Here is a 14930-nt window from a genome sequence, read left to right as displayed (position 1 = left end):
GTCAGCTTAAAATATTAAACCTTCATAAAAATCGGTTATTAAATTATAAGAATAGGTAGATCATGCACTTGTAAATGATCTACCCATTCTTATAATTTATATATATATATATATATAAATGAAACAAAGAACTAAATGTGCGATAAGAAATAATATGCTATACATCATAAACATAACTATTTATCATGTGATAATCTTCTGTAGATCAATAATAAGTGTATAAGGACCAAATGTCAGGTTCCCCTTCAGCCGTGCATGCATTTATTAAATTATTTAAGTGAATATTTAAATTAGTCCTAAAAGTGAAGCGACCAATGAAAAGGCTAATATATTTATTTATTTATTTACTGCAGTCTTCAAAGCATTTTAATTTTCACAAAAAGACTGAAAGTGCTTTTAATACTCTCAGATCAGAATATTTAAACGCATTATTTTATTCTAAGAAATCTTAGTCTTTTTATCCTCATTCCTGGTTGGTTTCATTCACGCATTTCAAAGGCCAGCTCTGTAAGAACAAAGAAAAGAAAGAATTAATTACAATCAAACAGTTGCTTAGCATCACTATACTTTTTAAAGTTAACAACTAGGGCTCGTCCATAAATTAATTAATGATTTTTTGAATTTTGACCATCTGTAGATGAATTGCCACGTTCTCCATCTTCACGTGTAATAATGACCCACGTATTACTCACGTGTAATAATGAAAAAGTTTTGATTTTTCTTCCAGGAAGTATTTGGAATTGATTTTAAGAGAAATTTCGCGATTTTTCAGCGCTGTAGGGAATGAAAAAATTGCTTCATTTCCTTATCTTAGTTCCTGAATTTTGTACTATTAATTACGCAAGTATTTGCCTTTATTCTTTACTGCAATTATCTATTTTATTATTATTATTATTAAGACAAAGTTGCCAATTTTTTATTATTTTTTTACCTTCAAATTATATTACTTTAGATGCCAAGAACGTTAGTTTTCCCGACCGATATTAATTAGTAACTTTAAACGTTGAGATTAATACGTTTAAATCTATCCATATTTAACAAATGACGCGCATTTATTTACAAATTAAATCCACTTTGTAGATTATACTGGTTTGTTCAGATACCGTATATTAGGAAAAAAAATCAGAACTTTTGAAATTGAAAAACAAATATCAGATAATTTACATTTTTAGATCACCTCACTGTCGTAAAGGCACTGTAATTTTCCTTTTTTTAGATGTTATGTAATTTATGAACGCGCCTCGTATTACGTCATATCCATGTACGATAATTTGAAGAAGATATAATCACAGAAGTTTTATCTTTCTCGGAGAGAACAGCAATAATTTTTTTTTTTTAATTTCAAATAATACAAGATTGATTCTGTTATCAGTTCGAAGCATATTCAATAAATGCTTATACTTCCTTTTCTCCTTGAAATGGCGGTTTCAAGTTTTTGATATGCAGTATGCACAATCTACCAATAATTGCCCGGATTTACAATTGCAATTTACAATTGATACCAGCAGGCGAATCCTAATATCAGGTACGTCCACATTTGCTTTTGATCGCCTCCTGCACCTTTCGAGGGAGGCTTTCCAGCAATGTGCGGCAGACATCAGGTGGATTCTGTCGCCCTTCCTCCATTAAAGCAGCACTGAGTTCAGCGACAGATCAAGGACATGCTGCTCCGGATCTCAATTGATTTTTTTCTGGGATTCGTTTTTAACTCGACCGTCTGGTTTTTACGTGCGTAAGACGTACAAATATTAGATTCAGCCATATCAGAGTAAGTCTACTATAATCCTCAGGCCAGGCAGGCATGTATTCAGCATATCTTCTGAATGTTTGTTTCCAAATGTTTTTTTCATCTTTTCTGAATGAGACTTGGTTGTCATAACTCGTAAAAGCAGATTATACCATGGATGAGGATGACTTTTTGGTTACGAGTGCAAGCAAGTCATAGGCCCAGTTTCATATTACTGCTGCTGCTGGTAGTGATATTATTTGGCCTTAGGGATCTTTTATATGTATAAAATCTGTTTAACTGTTTCATATTTATAACAACTGAAAATGTATTGAAAAATTCGAAAGAGAGCTGGGGACTGAGGTCCACACACACATATGTTTGCACAATCATGTGTGTGTGTGTGGACAAGTAAGTATGAAGAAAGCTCCCTGTAGACTGTTAGCCTTATTCCGGTTGAGTTTAATTTAATGCATGAGAATCTTTCATTTAGGCACACGTCTGTCGCGAAGAATTTTTTAGCAGATGGGAGAGGGAGGAGGTTCTACACATGTATTGTCAAGGCCTTATGAAGGATTTAAGTTTTCCATAGTAATATCTTGTGCCTCGTTAGCAAACAACCGTGTCAAAAACCTCAGTGATATCATATATCATTTCAGATGTCAGAGTTTTTAATGTTTGTACATATCCAAGAGAAAGAATTCACAACACCCCATGTATAGCCTTCGTGCCATTAACGAGATCTAAATCCGGTCAGGAGTTTTACCTGTATGTAAAGGTCTAACCTATAAAACTTAAAATTCTGTTTACTGCTCTTGAAAAACTAATATTTACTGGCCTATACTGATATAGAATTTCATGAACTGAGATGTAAGATAAATTGAGCATAATAAAAGAAATAATTACATCAAACGACAAACAAACTAGTAATAAATTTTCAACGCCGATAAGAATTTTAGTGATATGCGAAAAAATTATCTACTTACACCATCAAATGTGTGAAAGAATTTACAAGTCATGTTCATGCTGCATGGGCAGTGATTGAAGTAATCATTACTCTCCTTATAATACTGACAAGCATTACCTGGAAAAACGAACTATAATTAATTAATGATGTACCTATCAAAGAACAGTATGAATAATACATTCGTTATGCATCACAATATACACAGACATGTGTTTTCAATCTTTGAGGAACTGGAAGCAAAACAACACAAATTATCTTTAGAGTCATTTTCAATAGTCGGTGTCACTAATTTTTTTTTTCTCGCTTGTTTTTTGTCATTAGTTGCCAAGAATATTAACCAGCTTATCATCTAACATCGTCTAACAATGAGCAGCATCTAACTAGGAATGTTTCATTCTAATTTCAGGCATTATGAATACGCGCTAGCAATGCCGAAGATGACTGAGCGTATGCTGATCAACTAATTTAGAAAACGTTTCTAATTAGCTGTATCGCAATGACGTTGAAACTTCAGCAGTTGGAACATTCAAACATAAGTAATTTCGCTTGTTTCCAAAGACTGACTAGTATAGCAGGGCGATTGTGCAAGTTTTAATCAAGGAGAACATCCGCTGTGTTCTAGAAAAATAGTGTGTGTGTGTGTGTGTGTGTGTGTGTGTGTGTGTGTGTGTGTGTGTGTGTGTGTGTGTGTGTGTGTGTGTGTGTGTGTGTGTGTGTGTGTGTGTGTGTGTGTGTGTGTGTGTGTGTGTGTGTGTGTTAGCTTGGGTTTCATTAGAACCGAATTTAACTGGAAGTAATTCAACACTGGTAGCCTATCCCGAAATATCAAGATCGGTGCTGAATGAGTTTGACAACGTTGCAGAGCATGTCTACTGCAACGTGTTTTGATGAGTCAAAAGTGACTTTTCAACCTATAAAGGCTCATCAAAAATCGACGTAAATAAATATTACATTAAATCAATAAGGAAATATGCTATTTTTTTTTTTTTTTTTTTTTTTTGTTTCACGCCTCTGACGAAACATAAGTTCCCAAACCGTTAAGCAACGAAGTTATTTGAATTTATTATAGAGAAATATTTACTAAAGAAAGAGTCAAAAGGTTTCCTTTTGGCGATTTAAAATTAGATAGGCAGAGTGGATATTCAATTCAACATTTTATTTAAAGCCGAATGTTTGTAGAAATTACGAAAGTTTCGTAAGTTCACCTGAGAGCTTACGAGAATACGATCCTCGGCATCCCCGAATTGCCTTAGCTTGGACTACTTAAAAGATATGGGCGCTGCGCAAGCGTCTATATATTCGCCTTTTATTATATATCTAATAAAAGTATATTAGTAGATGTATTAAAAGTATATATATTAGAATATATCTTATAAAAGGAAATTTTAAGCTAAGGCAACTCGAGGATGACGAGGATTGCATTCTCGTAAGCTCTCAGGTCAACTTAGAAACTTACATAGTTTCTACAAACATTCGGCTTTGAAATAATGCTGGATTTAATAGAGAAGTATTTATTATTAGTAGTATTATTCTTATTTTATTTATTTATTTACAAATCCTGCGTTTTAATCTGGCGATTTGAACAAATACCTCTGCCTATCTCCATTCTCATAATCTGAACAGCATTGCTTCTGTGAATGTTGCCGAACTAAGCTTTTGCAACTCAATTAAATTCAAGTGAAATACTTTTAGTTTTCCCGAAACGATTAATCGATTATGCTCATGGCTCACCATAATTGAATAATTTAGATTTACTATTCAAAAACTGCTGAGATTTCTTAAAAAAATTGTAGACTGTGGATTGTGCAGAATAGAAGATGCATCGAAGTTAGCATGGCTTATTGCTAACTTCGATGAATTATTGATTCGTTGGATTCGTTGAATTATTGAAATAAAAAAAAGACTTTTTTTAACAACTGCACTATTTTAAGTTGTCAATCATTTAAGTTCAGGTGAATTAAACATCAAATCTAAACATTAAAATAGCTTTAAAATAGTGAGAAATCTTTGTCTTGCAACTCTACAGTAAATGAACATTCATACTAGAGTTTTTTTTTTTCTATTCTTGTAGCTTTGTTTATTTAAGAGTTAGCTCCTTATATATATAAATTTGAGAAAATTTTTCTTACCCACTTTTGCTAGTGCACGACATCGGCCAGATTCAGTGGTAGGTGTTCTCACGCAGCATTCATCTTCTTTGCAATTCCCACCACATCGTCGGGTGTATCCGTAATAATTACTTTGAGTCTAGAAATAAGATATTTTGTTATAAATAAGCTTCAGTCCAAATTTCATCCATGTTTTCACAAGGAATAATCTTTATAGTAATAGTTGAGGGGGGGGAGTATACTTATTCGGCGTAATTCTATCGAAAATATGAGAAACAATTCATTATCCTTAAAAATTAGTATATAGAGGTATGAAGTGCGCACTCCTGAGAACAAAGGCGGGCATCTGTGGTATTGAGCGGAGATATACCGAGAAGGCAGAAGTGCTTTGGGACATTTTGGGAAACGTTAAAATTTTACTTAAACTATACGTATATGTTAATATTCACTGATATTAAAATATATATAGAATTAATTGAAAAAGAAAAAAACTACACACCCACAAACGTACAATCATTATAATACGTATGTTATTGCAATATGTCTCAACAATTTTCTTTTTATTTGCAAAATCAAACTGCAGTTTACAAGCATTTGATAATTATTTATCTATAACAAAGTAAAGTTCTATTAGTGAAAGCATATTTTAAGTATATCTCTCTTTCTCTCTGTGCGCGCTTTTCTCTACTTACCATCGCTAACTGAAAACATATCACCAAAATCACAAAGTAGACCGAGTTCATTGTTTGATGCCGCCTGGTTTCGTCTTCAGTCAGGGTGTGCAGTGTTGTGTTCTTCATGTAAATGGATGAAAATATAAATCGATGTCAGAGAACCAATCATTAAGTGAACTGGTCATCACGTGCTGTTGACAACAGTTTTCCTTTTGTGTTCACTCCTTTCATCTTCGCAACCAATCTGAAACCAAACGCTGCTTAAGCGACATGATACATAAAAATGCACACACGGATATATTTATGCGTCTGTGTGCGTGCGTGCGTGAGTACATGCAATTCGCTCTTTGTATTTCAGAGGATGCCGATATTTCCATTGAAGACAATAATTCAAATCTGGCATGAATAGATCTATACTCAAGGAAATAATGCGCCTTATACCCTCCCTACAGAATCTGTTTTCTTTGTGAATAGAAATCAAACGTCCCTGATGGTGTGTTAGAGTATGTATTCATGTTAAAGGATAAATTCCCCCAACCCTCAAATTTAAATCTAATTTTCAAAATTTCACTCCTTAATGCTGTTGATTGCTCTTTAAGATAGCAAGCAAAAAATAAAAATAAAATAAAATAATAAAAAAAAAATAATGTTTTCCATTCCATCAATGTTTTATTCACCCTTTATTTTCTTTATTCCTCGCGCTTTGTTCACTAGCATACAGATTTCTTTAATGTCAGTCACATTCATGAAAATTTGAAAACCTATAATTCTTTATTACCATCCCTCGTTAAATAATTTGGGAATTTCGGAGACCTAGAAACTTTTAAAGCTGATTCAGGCCTTTCATAATCAGGATGGATTCACTACAGGCGATGGATTTTATCTACCACTTAGAAACACTTATGAACCTCATGTAATCCCAAAACATCCTATAAATAAGGTGCTTTGGAATTGCATTTAATTATTGGAAAATCATAGATTGTCCAGTAACAAATTGTCATTATTGTAAGGTGTATATTGTATTTTGATCATATTAAAAATTGCTTGTGATCATGGATTGTGTATTCACTAATCCTAAACATGCTTTTTGTTTGTTTATTTTTATTTTGTGAAGATTTTAGAATCTGTCCAAAGCAAAGAACTATCTCTGTCTCAAAAAGATTTTATTAATTCATGCGTAACTTCAAACCTTAATTGGCATAACCGAACACGATACAACTTATAAGATTTTTTATAGTTTCTTCCGTTGAAAATAACTTTCGCCACCAGAATTAAATTACTTAGAGAACGCCAGAAACGACATGAACAGAGGGGAGGGGAGAATCAACATTTACTGAATCCCAGCGATCTGGTAACGCGTTTGTACTGGCAAATAATCGGGCTGCCGTTATTCAACTTTCCAGATATTCCGGAATGGCATCAATCCTTGGATAACAGAATGGTAATTAAAAACAGAAAGACTGTGCAGCAGAGAACGAATTGCCGTTCTCTTCATACTGCGTAAGGTATTCACATGTTTCTGGAACAATAAATGATATCAGAGTGATAAGTATGGCTCCTTATTTCACTTCACAAAGAGGACCAAATGAGATTAACAGAAACACCTCGCTATTCTCAGAGAAACACGCAAATAGACCCAATAATAGTTTTTAAAAGAAATCCGAAAGAACAGGAGATTCTGCTATACTTTATGATTTCAAAACTAGGTATCCCTTAAAGAAAGAGGGAAAAATTCCAGTATAGATTTCTTCGTTCCAATGTGAAAACAGTATTCAGTACTATCTCGGTGTCCTAAATATGTCGGTTCACCCTTCAAGCACTCAAAACAGATGAAACTCAGAAAACAAAAACAGCAACTTATGACAGCGTTCAATTGGATTGGTTGACACAATAACCAATCACAGTCACGGATTTCCTGTTTTGTAGGATTCATTTACCAATTAAAAACTTGAGTTTAACGAAGGAAAAATCCTGCACCCCTGTATGAGACGGCTAACTCACCTTCAATTTAAAAGTCCCTATAATAGTTCTTCCTAAAAACAAACAAACAAACAAACAAAAAAAAACATGACAATATAAATACTATCTGCTAAGAATTTAAAAGAGGTGTCGTAGCATTTTCAGTCTCTTCTCCTTTTAAAATACGTTCCTGTTCCGCCATTGCATACATATGCGATATGCAAGATGGCGTAAATGTGTTTTCAGCAAGCAAAACATGAACTAGCCTTCGAGTTGAATGACCTACTCGGTTTCACTGTTTAACTAGATAAAATTCTTTCGCTAAAAATCAATCAACTTGTGTTACCTTGGATACTCATAAGTTGTTCATTTGGTATCTGTATGTACAAATGTGGAACAGTAATTATTTTACAAATGACAATACGGTGTGATATGTAAATACAGGCAGCCACAATACTATATATATGTGTGTGTGTGTGTGTGTGTGTGTATATATATATATATATATATATATATACCCTCCGAGAGAGAGAGAGAGAGAGAGAGAGAACATACTATTGATTTTTGTTCCACTGCACTTCATACTGTATCAGTAAATATCAAACTGGAAGCTAACTTAGAAGGCAAAACAACAACAGCCAGCAAAAGAATGTCTTAATGATACATAGAGGCCATTACAAACGCTACCTCAAGTAATACGAGTATATAACGAGAATGCTTTCCATTTTATAGTGAAACGTTTCCACGAAATGTTTTCTATGCAAAGAAATAGTGAAAATGGGTTTCGGTGAAAGTGCAATAATTTTCAAAAATTCCTCTGAGAATTGAGGCACATTACGAGAGTTACGATGAAATTCTGATCTCGCTGTTTCTTGTAATGATGTGCCAACTTTCCAATACGATAAGCTGATTATTCCATAATTAAAATAAGACAGTCTGCGGTTCTTTGAAACTCTTTTTCTGAAAGCCTGTTTAAAAGGAATGTTATGGTACACTAAACGTGTCATTTTCAAGCAGTTGCGAGCATTTTGCTTGGAGTGTGGTGGATGAGTGGAATAGGCTACCAGAGTCTGTTGTGGGTGGCATGACCAGGGGTGAATTAAGCTGGCTGTTGATCCTTGGGGGGTAAAATTAACGGTGTCCCTAAAATTTCTAGATTTGGAAAAGATGACATTTCTCTTGCAGCCTGGTATATTTGTGTAGCAGTATTGAATTTGTGTTTATCATCTTTTGAAAATAATAGAAACTGTTCCAATTCATATAATCAAAATGCGTAATATCTATATCTTTCTTACATATATCTTTTAATACTATTCACATTTAATACTATTTTCACATAGCTCGGCCACCCTGGCGGCAGCTAGGTCCAACACCCTCTTGATCCGCCTCTGGCCATGAACGCGAACGAGTTCAAAACAAAGTATGATGTATACTTTGTGCAAATGTTGAATAGTGTTTGACATAATGTTTAGGGCCTCCCTCGATGAGTTTAAGGGTAGTAGTGAAGTAGTCCGTAATAACAACAACAACAACAACAATAATTCCTTACTGTGAGCTACTTCTGTGAGCCACGCCCAGTATTATTGCTAACTTTTACTTTCGTTCAGGTTTCGCTGTAGAAATTATGGCACGTTATCGGAAGCCTAGATAAGATTGTCGGCGTATAAGACGAGGCCTAAATTTTAGGCTATTTTTAAGTTTTAAACTTATGTCGATTGTATAAGACGACCCCCAATTTCTTCTTTCTCGTATTAATGCAACGTTAGGTATAGTTATTATATCCGTTATTTTTTTGCATGGCATAGATTTAGTATTTACGCGAATTACCCTAATTAAAAGTGATTAGATTAGTGACAAGAACATAAATTTCTATTGTCAAATATTCGAAATATGGATGAAACTCCTATGAGCTTTGATATGATAAGCAATAAAACGGTGGAGTCTAAAGGTAGTAAGAGTGTGCTAGTTCCATGTACAGGTCATGAAAAAAACAAGGTTTACGGTTGTGTTGTCATGTTTGGCTGATGGATCCAAGTTAAAACCATTGATCATCTTCAAACGTAAAACTAAACCTAAGAAAAAATTTCCTTCAGGTGTTTTTGTACATTTTCACGAAAAAAGATGATGGACGAAAATGGTGTGAAATTATGGATAAATAATGTGTGGAACACGCGACCAAGCGGTATAATGAAGAAATGCAGTTTATTAGTATGGAAGTATTTTTAGGACTGGGGAAACTCGTGGTAAAGGTGGTGTAAGTTCTGATAACTTGCCTTAGTATCCCATATCCTTATGGGTATGTATAATTATAATTATAATTATTATTATTACTATTATATGACATCTCCAGGGAGTCCAAAGACTCACCGAGGGAGGACACTTTCTCTACAACTCTGTCTCCACCACTCAATCCACCAACTGCAATTTATTTCGTAGTTGTTTAACTGAGAATACTAAAAGCCTTCTAGAAAAAAATAACACAGAAATTGCTGTTATACCAGGCAGTTTAACTTCTATATTGCAACCACGAGACGTCTGCTTGAACAAACCATTTAAAGATCACATGCGAGAAGAGTGGAATAATTGGATGTTTACTGGTGAAAATTCATTTACAAACGGTGAATCTATGCGCGCTGCATCACTTGATATGTTGTGCGATTTTGTGATCAAAGCATGGAATAAAGTAAAAGTAGAGACTGTAATAAAATCATTTAAAAAGTGTGGTATCTCTAATCTTATGGATGGTACGGAAGATGATCTGTTGTGGGACAATGATGACGATGAAAACGAAATCAATTCACAGGATTCGAACTGGATCCATATGACGATCATATAAACAATGAATCTGAAGAACTATTTTCAACAGACGATGAAGAAAATTAACATGAAAATTGAAGTTAATAATTATTTATTTTTTAAGACTTACATCTATTGCAATATTTTAAATAAATTTATGTAACAAAAAATTAATTTGATTTGTTTATAAACACTGCCTATTTTCTTATATAACGATGTATTGTAACTACCTAAATGTTCACCCAATAAATTAAGTTTCCCTTTTTATACTCGCCGTATAAGACGACCCGTGATTTCGAGGGGTTTTCTGTATTATTTGAGAGTCGTCTTATACGCCGATATAAACGGTAGTTGAGTAAGCCGCATTTTCTAGGTTTCATTTTTCAAATACAGCATACGAAATAATTTCATAACGGAAATGTAATGTTATCAAAATTTAGAAGCAATGTCTGGTTCACACGACTGACTTCTGTGAATAGCGTGACCTGTTGTGGCCTTCCGTCGAATTTTAACAGGCATGAAGAATGCTGACAAACCTGCTGATCGTAATTTTTGACAACTCTGTGCTATACTATAGCATTCCTACTATCTTTAAAAGCTGATAGTAATAATAATAAATACAAATAAAATTATATTATTACTAGAGCATCGGCAACACCGCTGATTCGAAATATCTCTCTTGTTTACGATTCCACAATGATTTCGATAATCGATTGTTTTCCCAGCAGCCAATTTTACTTGCATTTGTTTTTGGATGCAGTTTATTTTTATTATTAATGTTATTATAAGATTTGCGCTGCAACTGAGACATCTTTCTGCAGCAGAAAGTACGATGGAAGTTTTTTTTTTTTTTTTTTTTTTTTTTTCCACTTGGCTATGCTACCAATTATATTGGTTTAATCCTTTATCCGATTATCCGAGTGTAAGCAAACAAAGTTTGCGCCTGAAGTATTTTTAGGACTGGGGAAACTCGTGGTAAAGGTGGTATAAGTTCTGATAAACACTTAGAACAAAAATGATATTAAAGCAACTGATATAATCACAAAAAATGAACATATCTTAAAACCATTTGGTCCCATGTTTCATCAAACTATAATAATTTGTTCTTTTTTTTTTTTTAGGATATATAGGAAGACATGTCAGAGGTTTTCAAGAAATGTGAAGACACAGAAGCGCGGTCTGTCATCAAGTTTTTCGTGCTGCAGGAAAAGTCCTCAACTGAGATTCCCCACAGTCTGTGTGAGGCGACTGTGCCCCAGCATAACCAACAATTGCTAGATGGGTGGCGAAGTTAAAAACTGGGAATCCTGAGACAACAGATTTCCCAGATCAGGAAGATCTTTCACAGCGATCACACCTGAAAACATCGATGCAGTGCATAGCCGGTTTTATCATTAGGCGAACATAGGCAATCGCCTAGGGGCGATTATTTATTTTTATAAATATCCACATGCGTAGGTGTACGTGTGCTTGTGTGAGTATGACAAAATATATATAGAGAGACAATGTATAGGGGCACCGAAATTTTCTTTGCCTAGGGGATCAGATACTTTCGGATCGGCCCTGATGCAGTGCATGCCATGATCCTTGATGATAGACGAATACCAGCCAAAAACATTACTAAGACTCTGAGTATATCGAAGGAACGAGTTGGGCTCATTTTCCACCAACATCTTGACATGCAGAAGCTCTTAGCGAAGTGGGTCCACCCAAAAGAGAGAACGTGTGCTGTTATCTGAAGGGATTTTGGATAATTTTGAGAAATCAGTTAAACATTTTTTGGCTCATATTGTGACTTTTGATAAAACATGGCTTCATCACTATGACCTAGAGACCAAACAGCAGTCAATGGAGTGGAGACAGAAAGGTTCTCCACCGCCAAATAAGTTCCAAACCCAAAAGTCAGCAGAGAAGGTTCTTGCCATTGTCTTTTGGGGGTATGGATGGTGTAATCCTTGCCAAGTATCTTAAAAATGGTGAAACTATTCACCAGTTTATTCAACGGCTCTGAAGGAATTGAAGGAGGTAATGAAGGAAAAATGCCGCGGGAAACTGAGCAGAAGCGTGTTGCTTTTGCAGGCCAAGCACCTGCTCACACTGCTCATGAAACCCAACAGACAATACACAACTTGGGCTTTCAATGTCTGCCTCACCCACCCAATTCGCCAGATCTGTCCCCATCTGACTATTTCCTATTCCCAAATTTAAAGAAACACTTGAAAGGAACAAAACTTACTATAGATGATGAAGTCATATCTGCAGCTGAGGACTGGTTTGTGCAACAAGGGAAAGATTTTTTTCTCAGAGGATTGCAAATAATGCAGCAGTGTTGTAACAATTGTATAATACTTCGTCGGGAATAGGTAGAATAATGTGTAAGTTACATTATTCTACGTATTCCCGATTATTGAATCTACCTCAGTTCCTTCATGGTCATTATCACAATTTCTCAGCACATCTCGTACATCTGATTTTTTTTTTTTTTTTATTAGCATTAACTAAATATTTAGCTCTGCACTAGTGAGTTATACATTCCTCCTTGCATTAGCAGTGATTTCATGAGAGCGTGCATTTATAATGAACTCTTCTTTCTTCGCTAGAAGGGTGTAGTTCTTTCATTGATTTCTACTTTCCAATTGGATCCCCCCCCATTATTAACTGTTATCTTATTTTTTTTTTTTTTTCATTTCCTTACTGCTAGTTTGTTTTCTTCCCAGAATAATTGTCGTTCCTTAACATTCCTTTAATGTTTTCTGTCTCAGTTCAGTATATCCAAAGGACTAAAGGAAGTAATGGATTAAACAGATAATGCGAAAAGGCTTTGGTGCTTTCCAAAACTAAAATTCGTTTTCTGAGTATGTTATAAGCTGTTATGTGAAATGTGAGAGAGAGAGAGAATATTTTTCTTTATTGGGATTATGTTCGCAATTATTATTTGACTCTGATTAAGTTGAAATATTTAATTCTAGCATTATCAGGGATCCAGAATATACTAACTAGTCTTCATCGCATAAGAAGAAGACGTATTTTCTTATCCGTCTAAAACCTCATGAAACTCCTTCTTGGGAAGTTGGTGAATGCTCCAAATTTGATGTTTTGAAGTCTGGATTTGATATGTATTGTAGTTTGAGAGCCAGCTAATGTGTTTTATTTTTGGGGGGGATGGGGGAGATAAAAAGATTAAAAGGATAAAAGACAAATCCAACAAGGTAAATGGCAAAACGCTGCGCTAGGCAAAATGTGCTTGAAGGAATAAAATTGCGAACTTGGATGTCATGTAATGTCTCAAAAACATCATTTAGATTCTAGATGATTTCACGCAGGGAAGGCAATATCAATATCAACGATATTAATGGAATCGAGTGGTCAGCACATTCCCTAGAGAATACGTTTGGGATGCAACAAGGAGGCACATTGCTGCTCGAAATTCCCCTCTAGAAAACAAACAAGGCCTTATGCCTGCTCTGAAGGTAGAGTGGTCCTGTTTGCCTCCAGAACTTCTGAATCACTTGGTGCTAAACATGGAACGACGTTATGAGAGCTGCATCGCAGTTCGGGGTGGACATATTCCATACTGAAATGTCTCCCCGTAAAGTTTTCTGTAAGCACTGTACATTAATTCCTTAGGAAATTTGTAATTTTTGCCAAAAACCCATTGCAGTTTAATTTGTACAAAATGTATAACACATTTTTGTGTAATATAACTGAATAGTATGCTGGCAATAAATTTATGTCCAAATTCATTTAGCAAGATTAAAAACGAATATAAACAGTAGAAATGAAATTTCTCAGAAAAACAGTTGGATACACCAAGTGGGACCATAACAGAAATGAAGAAATGTTACAATCCCTGAATATAAAACCAATTAATTACTACATATGACTACAAGACAGTATAAACAAAAATGGATAGAATATTTAAATCTAATGGAGAACATCAGACTACCAAAAATATTTTACAAATATAAAATAAGTGAAAAAATCGGAATCGGAAGACCAAGAAAGAGATGGCATGAGATCGGAACAGGCCACCTGGCCTAAAATCCATGTTACGAAGAGGAAGAAGATGAACCATTTATAATTAATTATAAACTATTTTTAGAATTAAGTTATAATTATAAAAATATATTAAAATATAAAAATAGTTTATATATAATAATAATAATAATAATAATAATAATAATAATAATAATAATAATAATAATAATAATAATAATAATAATAATAATAATTAAGGGGATACAAATCCCTTGTTGTTCGTTTGGCTTTCAATTTATGTAAAAATCCGAGAATTATAACAAATTAAGATTTATTTGAAAACGCAACTTGTTTCGTCGGATTGATTTCATCAGGCGTTAAGAGCATAGAAAGCTATTAAAAGACACTGAAAAAAACATTGATACACTCTAAAGCTATACAATTATAAAGCTATAATATTCGACTGTAAACTACAGTTATTATGAACTTGAGCTATACTTGAGTCCGTGCTAAAGTTCTATTGTTGTACACTTGTGCGTGTGCGGAACCGCGCGATCTTCAGTATCTGATAGTAGAGCTGAAAGAGGTAGGCAAATTATAGCTGAGATTATTGTTCATATGAAGAGGGTCCAAGGTATATATATATATATATATATATATATATATAACTATTACTGTTAACTCGGAGGTTGGATATGTTCATTTTAATATAAACTGACTAA

General features: G+C 34.2%; 1 protein-coding gene across 1 annotated transcript; it reads right to left on the bottom strand.

Moving 5' to 3' along the window:
- Window positions 1-315: 315 nt before the first annotated feature.
- Window positions 316-5551, bottom strand: LOC150108833 (uncharacterized). Its single transcript, XM_090403632.1, has 4 exons — window positions 5494-5551; window positions 4823-4940; window positions 2713-2810; window positions 316-505 (listed from the first exon to the last, which is right to left on the bottom strand). Exons 1-4 carry the CDS (start codon window positions 5542-5544, stop codon window positions 464-466), a joined length of 309 nt encoding a protein of 102 aa, XP_090259758.1. The 5' UTR covers window positions 5545-5551; the 3' UTR covers window positions 316-463.
- Window positions 5552-14930: the final 9379 nt, after the last annotated feature.

The sequence above is a fragment of the Typopeltis vanoorti genome, chromosome 2 (assembly GCF_054136105.1).
Source record: "Typopeltis vanoorti isolate ZY-2024b chromosome 2, IOZ_Tvanoo_1.0, whole genome shotgun sequence".
Lineage (NCBI taxonomy): Eukaryota > Metazoa > Arthropoda > Arachnida > Uropygi > Thelyphonidae > Typopeltis > Typopeltis vanoorti.
This window is presented reverse-complemented; position numbering and strand designations above follow the sequence as displayed.

What these genes read in the sequence shown, in the direction of transcription:
- LOC150108833 (XM_090403632.1), bottom strand. Translation starts at nt 5,544, where the DNA reads ATGAACTCGGTCTACTTTGTGATTTTGGTGATATGTTTTCAGTTAGCG. An exon ending in TATGTTTTCAGTTAGCGATG is followed by an intron (nt 4,941 to 5,493) that starts GTAAGTAGAGAA and finishes TCTTATTTCTAG; the next exon opens with ACTCAAAGTAATTATTACGG. An exon ending in TCTTTCACACATTTGATGGT is followed by an intron (nt 506 to 2,712) that starts GTAAGTAGATAA and finishes TTGTTCTTACAG; the next exon opens with AGCTGGCCTTTGAAATGCGT.